Genomic DNA, 16,042 nt, shown 5'->3' with positions numbered 1-16,042 from the left:
GCATTATCAAGGTGATATACCATAGCTCATCAGATGGGATAGCCTTCTGAACACATATTGTCTTCTACATGATTAGGGTGAATAAGAGACAAAAAGAAAAAAAAAAGAAAAAAAAAGGGAGAAAAGCAAGGGTAGAACCCCACAGAATACCTGAACACAATTAAAAAATGCACCTTCTGGCATATATGTGCCAGGAAGCAAGATATTAAACGTACTTGAGAAGCACTATTCAAGTGCAATCCCTAAATCGTTTCCAGCACAAGTTATCATACATATGTGATAACACTGATCTTGTCTGTCATAGTGACCCTTTGCTGTAGCAGCTGTTGTTTATTTTTATTCTGGTGTGTGTGTGGTGCTTTCACCTCTAGATTGATCCAATAAAAGATATAAAAATCTTGCTATGTTGGTACATTCCCTTGATAAAAATTGGGAACAGTGAGTCAAATGTTAATGGAAACTGCAGGCTATGTTCATTATGTTATCTCTATTTTTCAAAAACACTAGAATGAACACAACTAATTGGAAGTGCAAAAAATTTAAATAGGCTTAATTACAAAACTAAACCTTCTACAGTTCTAGGGCAATGTGTGCACATATGCCTTGAAAAAATGGGCTAGATTTTAAGTAAATTAATTATTATATGAAAACAGAAAACTGAAATGACTTTTACAACATACAGACCCAGAATACTAGTATTTTCTGCTCAAGACACCATGAATACCACTTCGACATTAGTTTGTAAGGTTTAAAAATATATGAATTAATACAGACTAAGATTTTGATCGGTCTGTGTCACCTGGTTGCCTACTGCAACATAAAGCTCATTACAGTAAACACAACTCTGTTTTGTATTCCTTTTACAAGCAGGCTTAAATCAAGATCCAACCTTTCAATAAAGCTCAGATCAAATATATTTCGCTTTGAGTCAAGCACTGTTAGAGATAACATGTATTAAACCAACATTGCCACAATAAGAAAGAAAAGTAATTTCTTGGCAATGTCCCATGGTATTCATTCCTATCAAGAGGAAATAATTTTAGGCTTCACTGAGGTAATTAGAGCAGGCTGTGTCAAACACTGCTTTATCTTCCTCACATGTAGATACAAACTGCAAATTGCAGTTACAAAAACAAAGATTGTGAACTGTAGATTGCAAAACTGAATCTTACACTATTCGGTAGGAGTGCCATGATAGGTAGAAAAGAAAATCACATGATACTATTCTGAATATTTCTTAATTGAATACACTAGTGATGAAAGCTGCTGAATCCATAGCTATGAAGGAGGGTAAACTGATTTGTAGTGGAGCAGTAAGAGCACTGGGACTGGTAGCGCAAGCTTTCTTCTTCACAGGTGTGGGGGAACTCAGCCTCCCGTCTTTCTCACATGACAAAGGATAACTTTGTCATCAGTTCCTAACTCAAATAAAACCTAACTCTAGAAACAACCAAACCTCTTGCACACCAGCAAGTCAGGTTAAAGGTAGCTACAAAAAGGAAGCAGTAAAATCATAACAGCACCAATCAGACTCTTCAGGCTGCAATGCAGTCTGAAAGATAATGCTTAGAAATGCTTTTACTGATGCAGACCTGATAACACAACAAAGAGAACTGACAGAGGTAGCAATCAATTTTAGGTTTAGATGGAATAATATTTAAAACTGCTGAGTTTTCACAGATTGTGACCGAGAACCTCTGTAACACAAAGTGTGTCAGCACAACATTATGTCAATGCTTCTTAGAGATCAGCAGGCTGGCTCTGGTGCAAGCAGGTATGCCTGGACAGTACCAAAAACACTGTGCAGCAATGCTAGCATGGGTCCTGAAGTAGTATTTGCCTGGACAGTCCACATCGGTTTACCAACAGTGTCAAAAAGCCTGTCCTACATGCTATATTGACATAACTATATTTCTTTTCCTTCAGCATTACAATTCTCTGACTCAAGAATCTCTGTACTACATTGCACTGGAGCACAACTCATTGGCATAGGGCAGCACCTCATCAGGCAGTTTTCAAAGTAATATTCATACTAGCTAGAGAATGCAGACAAAATGTATAGCACTTGTATTATTCTTATTCTTACTACAATTACTACAACAACTACCACTATGACAACTACTTTATTATTCTATTTATATTATTTGGAAAACAGTTTTTTCATTTGGGGATTTCTGAAATGTGAAGATTAGCAATACTTTAGCATTTCCATGCTCAGTTATTTTAATACAAAGTATAACATATCTGAGACTAGGTTGGCAGCTGAACCCTATCTACGGTACCGACTTAGTGACCACACTGACCACATGATGCTACAGTAATGGTGAATGAAAGAGCACTGGGTAGAAAGTTCTTGTTAGGTTCTCCATTACAAGTTTTCTTACACAATACTAAAAATCAACACACATCAGTGTGTACATGCAGTAGCAGAGCAAGTTGCATTTGAGGAGGGATGGAAGTAAATCTGGCAAGTAAACAGCACATAAACAGTAATTCTAGTGAAATGTGATTTGATGACCACTGATACAAGTAGATCACTCTTGACGTTATTAATAATAAATAATTTTAATGGCTCTTATTAGTATACTTACAACATCCTTAAGGCATGCTCTCACTATGAGTAAATGCCACTCCTAAGAAATACTGACAATTTTTCTCCCATGTAGTGATTTGAAAGTTACCTGTCAGCTACTCAGGCATCCAGGCAGTTGTCATCTATGCAGCTTCTAATATGTTGGAAAATGATTCTTATAGCTCCACATAGAACTTATTGCAAATATATATGTATGTAAGAAAATATAGCAACAGGAAAAATAAATTCTAATATACTTCTTCAAAGTAAAATTTTTGAGAGTTTTGCAGTCCATGAGCCAATGTAATGGAATCGATTCTCAAAACACATCTTCCAGATTCATAGTCTTTGTTTACTTATGCCAAACGTTTCCTATTCAGTTAAAACAGGTTATCTACCACCTTTACTGGGTGATCTACATTTTGTTCAATGCAGTGACAATTAGTAGCAATAACTTCATCAACAGGAAGGCTATTTGAAATTCCTATTGCAGTCTTTTTTTTTTTTTTTTTTGTTAGCTCTTGAAGACAGGCCAAGAAAGTTAACATCTTATTTCACTCAGAAGTGGAGATGTGCGGGTCAAGGATTTTTTTATTTTTATTTTTTAAACCAGTAGTGTAATGCTATCTTCTGTTAGCACTTCACAATTATAAAACACTTATATATATATATATATATATATATACATATAAAACCATTTATATAATCTGCATTTGCTTTTAAAAGAAATGCCCTTTGGAATCCAGTTAATATTCCAGTTCACATGCTCAGCAAGAACCACTTCAATATTCAAATATTTCCTCCATGAAACAAAACAATTCCTTTGGAAAGTGTAACTCCATAGGTATACTGAAATTAATTAGCAATTAAAAAAAGAAGATCAAAATCATATATATATATATGATTATTTTTTTTTGAAAAGAAAACCCACTAAGTCATACCTACACAAGGGAGGGAGTAGCCAAGCTCCAGGTCATGGATGAATTGACGGTCATTCAGCATAGTCACACAGTACAAATGGAAACAGTCTAGGCAAATGACATGGCGATGCATGCACTGGAACACAAGCACAGGACTCCTGTTAAAAACAAAACAGTGAAAATGAATGAGTACTTTACCATGTATACTGTGGACCAAACTCCACAAAAATCCTCATATCAAACTTTGAATTTTGTAATAATTTTTCCTTAGTAGTAGACAAGACTAGTGTCTACATAAAGCCATAATTTTGCTTGGCATACTGCAGCACTTTTAAACAGAGATGGCTTCTAACATGAAACAGTTTTAAGGTACAGGAAACAAGTTTTTACTGAAACTTGAAACTGGCACTGTTTACTGTACTGAAAACTGGAACCTAAACCAGAGGAAAATACGTTAGGAACAGAAATCCTTTGTATGAGGTGAGGTAAGATCATATATGGTAAAACATCAAATAGAAGCTAGGTGGGATTAGATAGAAATGTGACCAGCCAAAGGTAAACTGGATTTTGTGAAGACCACCCTGTGCCTTCAGCCTCTCAAATCAGCCACTGGAACTGCACAGAGAGAGCACTTCCTTACTGAAAATGAGCAAAATAATTCAGCTTCTCGAGAGAGGTATGGGATTCAATTGGGAACAAGATGACTAAACTTCAGTGCTATATATAAGTATCTATCTGCATGCTAAGTGAGAAATTCCCACTATAGGAAATGCACTCAATGGAGCCTGGAGCTGATCAGCCACCAGCTATCTGCTTTGGGCTGAACTGAATCACCCACTTGGCTCTGTTGTCTGATGAAAAATCCACTGATGATAATGCGAGCAAACACCCACCACACATGCAGATGCTTACACGGAAACAACTAAATATGGGTATCCCAAGCTTGACAGGGTGCTGCTTGCGGAAATGCAGAAAAAGAACACTTGGGACAACTGAGGAAAAACAGTTTTACTCCTGAGCTTGAAACCCCCCAGCAGTGGCCTCAACAAGGAGGGGCAGCAGCTTACAAAATCCTTCTCCGAATGAGTATTCATGTACAGTGAACAATATAGTAAATATTACATGCAGAAAATAGTGATAAGCCTATGGTTTTCTATATGTTAACTTCAGCTAACTGTGGGTACACAAACTTTACCTGTCAATTCCAAAGGTGGAAGGCCAGGCTAGATGAGGCTTTGGGGAACCTGATCTAGTGGGTGGTGTCCCTGCCCATGGCAGGGGGTTTGGAACTACATGTTGATGGTCTTCAAGGTCCCTTCCAACCCAAACCATTCTGTGATTCTATGATTCTGTGAAAGTAATGACTATAACCTCTTTGATAAAGTCATGTGCTCTGTGCTGCACTATACCACTTGCCTACCCCTTCCTTGAGGAGTTGAGGAGTACTACCAATCTGAAGCATCAAAGATGGAAAAATAGAAAGAGAGATGCATTAAGCTGAAAAGAGTGGTGAGATTCTCATCCAAATGCTGAAATAAGATACTTTTTTTTTTTCCTCCTGTAGGCAAACATGGGTAAAAACAGCTTAAATCTCAGAATCATCTAGGTTTGGAAGATCATCTACTCTAACCTCTGACACTAACAAGTCTTCCCCTAAACCATATCACTAAGCTCTACATCTAAATGTCTTTTTTTTTTTTTTTCCAGCAACTAGGAGGAAAGAGAATTATATAGAAATATAAAATCCAGAATTCTCACATATTCACCATACTCTGTGAGACAGGTATTAAAATACATCAAATTCAGCAGAACTTGTGATAAAATCATTAGAGTTAGCAATACTGTTACAGCTTCTGTAAATCCTGCTAGCCGATGCTTTGGAAAACCACTGAAACACTAAATCACCAAGCCCTCAATGTGGGAATACAAGCACAAAATGTAATCAATAATAATTTCAGATACTGTATATACGCATTTAATCTTCCATGAAAATATGCTTTAGAGTTGCACATAGTACAGAATTCATGGCAGTGTGTGTTGGTATCTCTAAAAATATAATCTCTATGTTTTAAGGATTTTGTTGAATAAAGAAGCTTAAAAACCGAATTAAATAAAACCTCCCCATTACTAATCCTTATTAGTTGCCCACTTGCTGTTCTGAATGTAACAAATAATAATTTTAAAGACAGCTGTAAGGCAAAATGAGAAGCTGATCTGTATCATTTTAGCTCTAAATGGTCCCAAAATCATTAAAGAAAAACCTGGAGGAGCAGTTATTTTGTCCTTACTGTGCAGAAGTCCCCATTGCTCATCAGTCAATGTAATCTTAAGAAAAACAACTCAAAGATTTCTTCCAAAAACAATCAAACTTGCTTATAGCTTTAAAGGATCTCTCTCCTTTAGGGTTAATTGCTCATTTTTATTGCTGTGCTATCTATCTTTTTAGCTTCACTGGAAGCTCCTTGTATCTAAAGTTGTACTTCTCTGACCTTCATTTTGAAGACAAAATATAATTTTTGTGTGAGGAGCAATTCAGTGGTTGAGTATTGTTGAAAAACAGGCCAAAAATGAAAATGGTGTTATTAAAACTTCCACCTAAACTTGTAGGAAACCAAGACTAATAGCACTCCATTATGCAAATGAGCTACCACTATTAGTTACTAACATAAATTATTTTGTGATATCAATTTTGCTTCTTAATGTATTACAATTCTTTGAAATCAAACCATATTCTCCACAAGGAGCATGGCCATACAGGTACACATTTAAACTGTATCTTTAGGAAAAACATTAATGTTAAATTGTACTATATCTGAACATTATCAGACTTGCAAGCAATGCATATAAACTACATATAAATCTGAATTCTGCCTGTATCAAGAAACACAACCTTAGCTATCACAACTAACTCTGTTAGTTTTGCAGCTCATGGTATCTGTGTCATAAGGCTTTCAGAAATGTAATCTGTATGCAATGCAGATTTATCCAAATTAATTTGGCATTAGAACAGTCACTACACTGCAGCATTTGTAGATTTTGTTTCAAAAGAAAGCACCCTTAAAAGAGATATAAACTTTTGTTCCTGAGATAAGTAAGGACCAAAATGTAGAGATGATATTCATAACGCTGGGGCGGAGCTAGTAAATACTTATTTAGGATAACCCCAAGAGTTATTAATAGAAGCCTTACTTGAACCAAACACAATGTATTTTAGCAAGGAATATTATGAAAGTAAAAAAATTTGCTAGATAGTGTAACAAGGGCCCTTGCTCAATCTAACATAACAGCCTAGCAATGTAAATCTGATGTATATTTTAAAAGGTATTTCATAGGTTCCATTTACATAATGTGTTTGGCTGAATTAGAGGCTTCATGAGAATAATATATAAGAAAAATGTTTCTCACAGCAAGGGATAAATTGGTCTTTTTTGTTCGCCAATTAGGAATGTAACCACTTTTAAAAATTGAAAATCCACCATCACAATGCATCACAGAAAATTTCCATAATAAGTCACTTGCTCCTATGCTCTGATTCCTTTTCATTAGAATTTTATCAGCATGAATTTACTTAAATGAAAAAGAAAGGAGAACCTAAATGTTTCTGCTTCATGTTATTACTGTCGGATAACTATGGCACAACAACAGGACGGATGGAAACGCTGTCTGGTCTGCACGCTCTTTCCTTTTTCTCCTAACTGAGAAACAGAAAAAGCACAGATAATTCTCAGATACACTACAACAGTGCACTGGCTAAATAAAATATGAAGACTTGATCTTGTTTAGATAAGAATCCCACTGGGAAATGAATTGTTATAGTATTTCCCAAAATCTCATGACTGCTATTAATATACTGGGAATGAGTCCAGTGGCTATGAACATTAGGAGCTACTTAGTATCAGGAATTATTTGCATTATATGACAGTGAATTAACTGACATATCTTTCAGTGACTACCTAAGAACAACTTGGTAGGCATTTGTCCCCCTCTTGGTCTTTACCCTTCCAATTTTGAAAAAAAGCTTGAACGACTAATGGTTAAACAGTATACCACATACATCACTCCATTATTTTTCAGAAAATGTGAGTAGCCACAGTCTGAAGCACTTTGGAGTGAGAACTATAGCTAAGCCTGTATAAATCTGTGAAAAACATGTCGGACAAATCTGTGAAACCCCCTTGAGGTCATTTCTAGGTGACAGTTGGATTTTTCTCACCTCAATCTGAAAATCTTAACCAAATAATAATCAAAAACCTTAGCAGATGTCTATAAGACTGCCTTGTTGGGATTACAGTCAGTGAAGCAAAAATAGCCATTTGGGATTCATTTCTGTGCAGCAAATAAATCTGAATGCACACAGCTATATCACAGCCTTTAACCCCACCTTTGAGTGCTATATTTATCATAACACACTTGTGCATTTCTAATACATTTTTTCATGTTGGCAATTTTCCTGTACTTCAAAAAGCTTTCTATATAAGTACCATGAAATCATTTTCATTTATAAATGGATCTCTTTGCTATTCCAAAATGAATCTTTGTTAACTTACAGGTCAGATCGATAAGCACCATTCAAGAAAAGATGAATCACTGAATAAAATGTGTAAAAAGTGAAATTATGGGAAATGCAAACTTAGACTACGTAGACACTACAGGCACTCTCATACTTCATAAACAATCGAAGTAATTAAACAGAAATACTATCCTTGAGTAGCACTCAATCAGTTTTTGTCTCTACCCTTGTAACAGACCAAAATTACAATGCCTAAAGAAGCCACTTCATTCATCCATCACATGTGTAGGAAGAGTAAAGTCTTCTAATTCATACAAAGCTGGTGCCACATCTGGTTTTCCTTTCTATTGCATAGAGTCCACTGTCCTATTTAAGACTATTGAAGGAATTGCTTCCTGTTTATCATGCTTTACATGCATGGTTTTCTTACTGTGAAAAATACTTCCAAGTATTTCCAATTAGAGTAGAACATTAAATTCTATTAGAAACATACTACAATTTATACAAAATATAAATAAATATAGAAAATTACCACAGTGATTTCTGTTTTAGAATGCAGGCAGTTTTCAGGGAAGAACAGCAACCAATTCTGCCTTTTAATGAGAAATATGCTATCATAGACTGACCACAGTGTATATGCTATATACAGACTAACCTCTGCAACTGCAGAGAGCAACCTGTAAGTAACAATGAAGACTCCTAACTACTTAGACAAGGGCTAGGTATTTGAAATGGGTATCATGACCTCACAAGAGAAAGGAATCAATGATAAAGAATACCACAGACAAGAACCCATTTTTCACAGACTTTTAGGAACGCAGAAATATACATCCCTGTTTTTCCCCTCATGGTTCATGAAAAATAAATCTTTACACAGACTGTGTCAATTAAACAAAACAGAATATATAAATACAGTACTCTCAGAAAGCTAACATATTAAATCCATTAAAACAACAAAAATATTCTGGTTTTGTGTCTTTGATCGCTTGCCACACAACACATCAAAGGTCATAAAGTGAAGGTTACAAACAGCATGAGACATCACTGCACGAGCTTAGATTTTCTGGCTGTGCTTCTGTATAAAAATGTATTCTGACCCACAGCTGTTAACTTAAAGGGGCATTGGCAAGTGAAATCTGACCTACTTTCTCCTTTCTTGTGTAATTTTCTTCTAAAATGTGCTTCCATGTTTCTTATTTCTGTTGGAAAGCAATGCCAAACAGCCAGAACCCAGGGACAATCTGAGAGTAATAAACCAGAACACGGGAGGACAGGCACACTAACAATTAGCACACAAGAAGGCAAGTGCTCCTTTCAGCAGTGTTTCTGTTAACTCTTAAATTTCTTCTCATACTATGGAAGTGACACGCATTAGTGCCTGTAAAATCTGCCACCACTGTGCCTGGGAACAGCATCTGCCACCCGATGACACAGGCAAGGGAACTGTTACATGTACTGGCATACTTATATTAGTGCCCTGCATTAAACAGAGCTGTGCCCGCTTGCTCAGGCACCCCCTGTCTGAACTCCATGTTGAGACAAAGAACAGACACTGATTAGGCTGCAGAAGAAACTTTTCCTGTAATCTATCAGCCTAGTTGTCTATAGAGCTCTGTACACAGCAAATAACTGATAAATCAGTCATGCTTTGAAAGGAGATCAGTAGAACCTGCTTATTTTCCTTCATTGTACTTTTAAAACCTTATTAATGCACTGCTGGGGAGAGAAGGAAAAGACTTCAGTAAAGGAAGCCAAAGATGACAAATGCGACCAATGGAGGCAGCTCATACTGCCCTAACCCAAACCCTGAGGCCCGTTGACAGTGGGACTATGAAAACAACCCCCAGGACCAGTACACTATAAGTGTGCAATGTCTTTGTTTTCCACAGAGCATGGAGGGCTTTGCATGGTTCTGCAGAGCTCAGGAGCCCTTGGGCATTTGCTCTGCTCCTCCCAACAAGCCCTTGGAAGTTCAAGGACTGCCCTGGCATCAGGCTCACCGTGTTTTATAACACATACTGTAACTGCACTTAGTAGAACACCAGAAATAAGACCAAAATCATCAGTAGGAACACAGTGGAAATGGCAGAGAAGCATCCTTACATGTTAGCTCACAAAGTCTGCAGCCTGCAGAGCACCAACGTACTGTGAACTGATTCCTCCGTACTCTCTTTTGCATCTTTTCCACCTCCTACAACCTATATAACTTGTAGCTTTACCTTTTGCTAACAAAGAGAGGCAGATGCTTTGTTCACCCTCCCCAGTTTTCAGCAGGATTACAGGAAAGGCAAAACTGTTCATTGCAGGCAATCCACATGCTCCCTTTTGCTCAAAGAGCCTCCCTTTCACAGGCCCTTGACTTTGTGAACACAGACATTCAGCTTTGACAGACTAGACACATATGGCCAGAAATTAGTCTGGTTTGGTTTTCAGAAAAAAAATAAAATTAAAACAAACAAGGAAACACAGAGTAACTGATGAGGTTGGGAGAATGAAGGGATATCACAATAAGAGGAGGAAGGAAGGGCTAACTCCACCTACACAAGCAGCACCGCACAATCCTCCACAAATTAAAGATGAATAAATGAAATGCTCAGAATAACTCTGTGCCCCACTGGCCTCTTATTTCCCTGCCTGGTTTCTGAGGATCCCATCAATTTCTTCCAGTGATTTAAACCTTATTTAGTCTTACTCACTACATCTATACTAGTTAAATAAACAGTGTCAGCAAATGTTCTTATGCCACTGGAATGCAATCTTCTGTGATGTTAAATTGTTGGAGGGGGCCCTGGCATGGCTTTAGGCTTGCAAAATAGCGATGTCCCAAACAGTTCCTGGGCTTAGTTCAGGAGTTAGCATGTACTGTCTACAATAGGCAGCAGCAATTTGCATGTGGAGAGTTTAATAGTACAGATTTTGGCAGAAGCTTATTCTGGGACTCTGCTTTTAATACCAGAGCTTACTGAATTACTCTGTTTTCTTATTCTTAGGCTCACACCTCCATTCCCCAAACCAAAACTTTGGAGACAGCCTGTGAAAATTATGTTTTCTGTAAATATATAGAATTAAAGTTTCCTAACATTCAAAGCAAAGCAGAATCATGACCTCCTTTTGCCTTCTTGTGAATGTTGAAATCCCTGTAAAGACACAGGAGGAAAAGAATACTGGATATCATCTTAAGGGATGCTGTCATATGCATAATCCGTTTCGATCCCTTGGACTCCAGGAGGGACTAAGACTGTTGTATACAGCATGTTTCCACTGTGAAAATTTCAGTTATTCCTTGCCAGTTAACTTTGAAAATTAACCATGGTACACTAACTTTGAGACTGTGCCTTCTTAACATGTATAGAAGAAAAGAAGACTTTCAAACAAGGTAAGGTAGAGAATGGGGGAAGGTGAGAGAGAAAAGAAATATGTAACATGAAGCAGGAGATACAAGCTCTAAATTAAGTGCATTTGCTCCTAGAGAATTATCTTTCACCACGTTAACATTATGTTTTATGCTTCTTCTCATCTTTCTTTTCAAATATGAATATTCAATTTAAATGTTCATCCAAACAATAACTTGAGGCTGCTTCCCAATAAATGAGTCTTCAGTCTCAAACAAAGATATGATTATTATCTTATAAACAAAAACACCCTGAAGTTACTGTTTTAATAGAGAGATTTCTTTATAGAAAGCAATTTTTTCAACTCCTTGATATCATTATATTTTACAGATAATATTTTACCCTTTCCTCCTCAAGGCAAATACCTTTGCATAAGTGTCAAGGTGCAGTTACCTGAGAACACCTTCTGCATCAGCACCTCTATTCAAAGGGAAGAAGAATGAGCCTTGGGCTAGCAAATCTCATTGTACATACTCTGACTTGGTAGATTGTAAGTGTGGAAAACAGTTAAATTCCTTTAATAGTCTGAAGAAAATAGTTTGCAACGTCCACCAGAAAATTTTACTATCAGTGAGAATGGCTTATGTCGTTCTTCTTATGTTGTTTTTTAATTTTTTACCATCACTAGCATAAGAATATTCATACTGTGATTTTTTTAATGATAGAGGAGGGGAGAGAAAAGGAAGGGAGGAGCAGAGAGGAGAGGAAGAAAAAAAAATACAAAGAAATTAAGTAGTAAAAACGGACAAGTCATTACAAAGTTTAGGAAGTATCACTTCTCCATTTGTAATTGGGCCAATATTCAGGAACAGTTTGCAGAAAATTATAAAGATTTACTGAAAAACATTTTGGCAATTCTCCAAATAATTTTATGTGTCTCTTTCCTGTTTAATCTCAGCATACGTTTTCATTAGGTTTGTATTGTTTATTTGGAGGCTGACTGGTCCTCTTAGTGCCTGTTTTTTTTCAAAGAATTACGGGAATACTAAGGAATAATCTTCCCCCATTCATCCATCTGATCTAATAATCTGTGTAAGACTTAGAAAGACTGACATTCACCAAAGTAATGACTTTTCATTTCCATAGAACCACTTGTATTAAAAGCATGGCCAGCAGGTTGAGGGAAGTGATGGTCCCCCCTTGACTCTGCTCTCATGAGACCCCACTAGGAGCTCTGTGCTCAGCTCTGAGGCCACCAGCACATATAGGACATGGAAGTGTTAGAACATGTCCAGAGGAGGATGATCAAGGGGCTGGAGCACCTCTCCTATGAAGACAGGCTGATTGTTCAGCCTGGAGAAGAGAAGGCTCTGGGGAGACTTTATAGAAGTCTTCCAGTGAATAAAGAGGGCCTACAGGAAAACTGGGGAGGGACTCTTTGTCAGGGAGTGTAGGGATAGGACAAGGAGTAATGGCTTTAAACTGAAAGAGGGTAAGTTTAGATTAGATATTAGGAAGAAATTCTTTACTGTGAGGGTGGTGAGGAACAGCTTGACTAGAGAAGCTGTGGATGACTCATCCCTGGAAATGCTCAAGGACAGGCTGGATGGGGCTTTGGGAAACCTGGTCTCGTGGGTGGTGCCCCTGCCCATGGCAGAGGGTTGGAACTGGATGGTGTTTAAGGTCCATTCCAACCCAAACCATTCTGAGATTTTATGATTCATTTCTAGATCTTGATGTCCAAATGATGCACAGAGTACAGTCAAGACAATAAAATACTAGCATTTGTAAGATATATCTATCTCCTAAATGGACTGAGTACTGTAGTAATAGAAGCAAGAGCATTCACATAGTTTTAGAATACCATCTCTGAAAATCCTGTGGAAGCTGTTTGTGGTGCTAACATGGAATGCCTTCTGAAAAAAAGATATATTGGAAGTAAAAAAATGTGGCGGCCATTTTCTCTGTTCTTCAGGTAGACCTAATTTCTATTTAATGAAATAGTGATATCATATTCATATATGTCCCAGAACTTCCTGGAAAAAGACTGCATGAAAGGACATATATCTTGGGAACCCTCATTAAAACTTCATTTTTGGCCATCTTTTCTTTGTTTTCATAAGGCAGTTTACTTCTCAGCTCACACTGAGCTAGCTATTGTGGACTAACAAATAAGGAAGGAAGGAAATATGGGCTTCTGACCTTACCCTTTCCTTGTCGCAATTCAAGCATTTGCTCAGAGTATGCAGCAAGCAAGCTCTGTAGCTTCCTCAGTGCGGATATAACAGCTCTAACTGTCAACACTAATTAATAGTTTTGACTTCTCGTATTTATCTACAGCTTTCCCAGCATACATAGATCATTCCCACTGAGGCTACTGATATTCACTCTTCTGGTATATTCTTTCTGTGTGTAAAAGGAATTAACCTGTCCTCAAGAGAAAAGACAGGTTACAAGTAGAAACCTGGTCTGTATCCCAGTAATTTTTAAGAAAAACTAAGACAAATATATTTACAAATCTTGAGAAATATTATCAGACACTTATTAAGGTAAGTTTTCCTCCACCTTCTATTTCCTTTTGACAGATCTGTCAGCACATGACACTTACTGCATATGATCTAGGGTTTGGATTACAGTTTATCTAACTGGAAAAAATAGGAGGTGTAAGAAGGAGCTGCTCAGGAGTTTTGGGAACTGGTAAGGCCAGTGAATCTCACTGCTATGCTCTGCCTGACCTGATTTAGAGTTCAGATTCCAAGAGAGCAAAAATTCATCAGCCAAGTTAAAGCTGAAAGAGCAATATGGCGCTGTTTTTAAGATGCTTATGCTACGAACTATGTCAAGCAGTTACATCTTCAGCTGCACAGGTGAAGTCAGCTGCAAAGCTGACTCTGCCTCATCCCACCTTTGTGGCAACTTCATAATCCCCTGGCAGACTGGGAAGGAAAAGGGAAAAAGGAATCAAAACAAATAGACTCCGTGAAATGACAGCTACAGCTACAAAAACTAGGAATACTCAGCAATGCAAGAATATGAAGAATTCATATCTCTTCCTGAAATTGCCAAAAACTGTGAGCATGACTGATCCCCAAAAGAAGGTTCAGGCCAATTCTTATGAAAACCGGTTCACACACTCCCAATGATATGATGCATCAATTATGTTTCCTATTCTCTCTTATATTATCTTGCCTCATGGTGATCTGTTCACTCGTGTTATTTGTCAGGTTTGCCTTCTTCTAAACAACGGTTATGAAAGAGAGCAGCCCTTGAACCCTAGCCTGCGTTATTAAGTGTGAGATGATGACATTTCCTTGTCTTATGGCATCAGAAAATCTTCAGCCTGATACTGCTTCAAATCACCATGCTGCATGTGATCATCTGTGTGCTGAAGCAGTGCAGGTTTTATAAATAGTGCCTACACAGGGTTTCAGTGTACTTGCGCAAAAGACCTTTTATTTGAGAGCTGGCCTCACTACAGACAGCCTTGTTACAAGGGGTGAAGTTTATCGGATTAGAAGCAACAATGTTAGTATTCAGGACACATTTCCAAGTGCACATGACATGTCAGCTGCTTACATATCTTCCAATTCTGCTTCACATATTCCTTTTAAAGTTAAACATGAAGTGACAGAAGTGCAGAAATATCTGTGTCCTGCACTCTGTGAACACAACAGCTCAAAAAAAAGCACCTTGACATGTCAGCTGACAACAGCATAAAAAAATCCCTGACCTCTGCTGAAGCGTTCTGATTTTCCAAACATCAACTACTTAGAGAGGAGGACTGAAAATACATAATCATGAACTCTACAATTAAATATATATAAAGAAAGCACAAGGAATCTAGTTTGTATGCCCCCAGATGCACTCTCAGTCTTCACTCCTTTTCCTGTATCTGTACAGCAACTACCTATTCTACCATACAAAGGCATCCCACAGAGATCTAAAAATAGGGCTAGTTAGTTGTTTATTTCATGTACTTGTGGCTATTTTCTTTTAAAAAATATTTTCCTGCATCTTGCGTTGACAGATACAATGCCTTGAGCAGATAGTTCTTCCACCATTTAAATAAACAGAGTACTCTCTGCAGCAATACCTTTTCCTCCAAAATTAATTCCCTACGACTTTGTTCTCTTTCTGTCCTTAAGATTCCTCCTTTGACATCTCTCTTACTCTACCCTCAGGTGTTGCCAAATTAAGACCAACTTGGTCACCATGGGTTCCTGTAAGGACAAATTTTGTTGAATCTAGTTCAACAAAAGAGGATGACCCTCCCATGAAACATTTCTCCTATTAATCTGATCCTGCACTCTGCATTTATAGACTCCAGTTTCTAGGAATACAAAGGAAATAGGTATAGATTCATTTATGCTAAACACAACACACTGCACATTGTCAAAAGTTTTCTTCTTAGCACTATTCACATCTTTATTTTACATTAAATTAAGTACCAAGAAACTTTTGAGCTTTTAATATCCAACGTTTGACAAGTTATATGGTGAAATAAGACCTGCAATTTAACTAATAGTTGGATGTTGGGGCTGGCCTAAATAATGGTTTAAATACATGTTTTCAAAGGGTGGAAAAAAATGTTGCAGCTTTTTAAAAGCCACACATGCCACTGCATGACCTTAACATCTTGCACATGCAGTGAATTTCATGGCATACATTCGTTGTGTACCTTGAAAGGTGAAGAGTTTCAGCAACCTTG

General features: G+C 37.4%; 1 protein-coding gene across 3 annotated transcripts in view; it reads right to left on the bottom strand.

The window, feature by feature from the left end:
• PRKN (parkin RBR E3 ubiquitin protein ligase) overlaps positions 1-16,042 on the bottom strand; it is a 765,547-nt gene that overhangs the window by 287,121 nt on the left and 462,384 nt on the right. For all 3 annotated transcript variants that reach the window (XM_072035883.1, XM_038177503.2, XM_038177504.2), the window contains exon 7: positions 3,514-3,650. In XM_072035883.1, the coding sequence (XP_071891984.1) occupies positions 3,514-3,650 (137 nt within the window). The remainder of the gene's footprint in view (positions 1-3,513; positions 3,651-16,042) is intronic.

Source organism: Anas platyrhynchos, chromosome 3, assembly GCF_047663525.1.
Source record: "Anas platyrhynchos isolate ZD024472 breed Pekin duck chromosome 3, IASCAAS_PekinDuck_T2T, whole genome shotgun sequence".
NCBI classification, from domain to species: domain Eukaryota; kingdom Metazoa; phylum Chordata; class Aves; order Anseriformes; family Anatidae; genus Anas; species Anas platyrhynchos.
The sequence above is the reverse complement of the archived record's forward strand: the minus strand, read 5'-3'. Positions and strand labels throughout refer to the sequence as shown.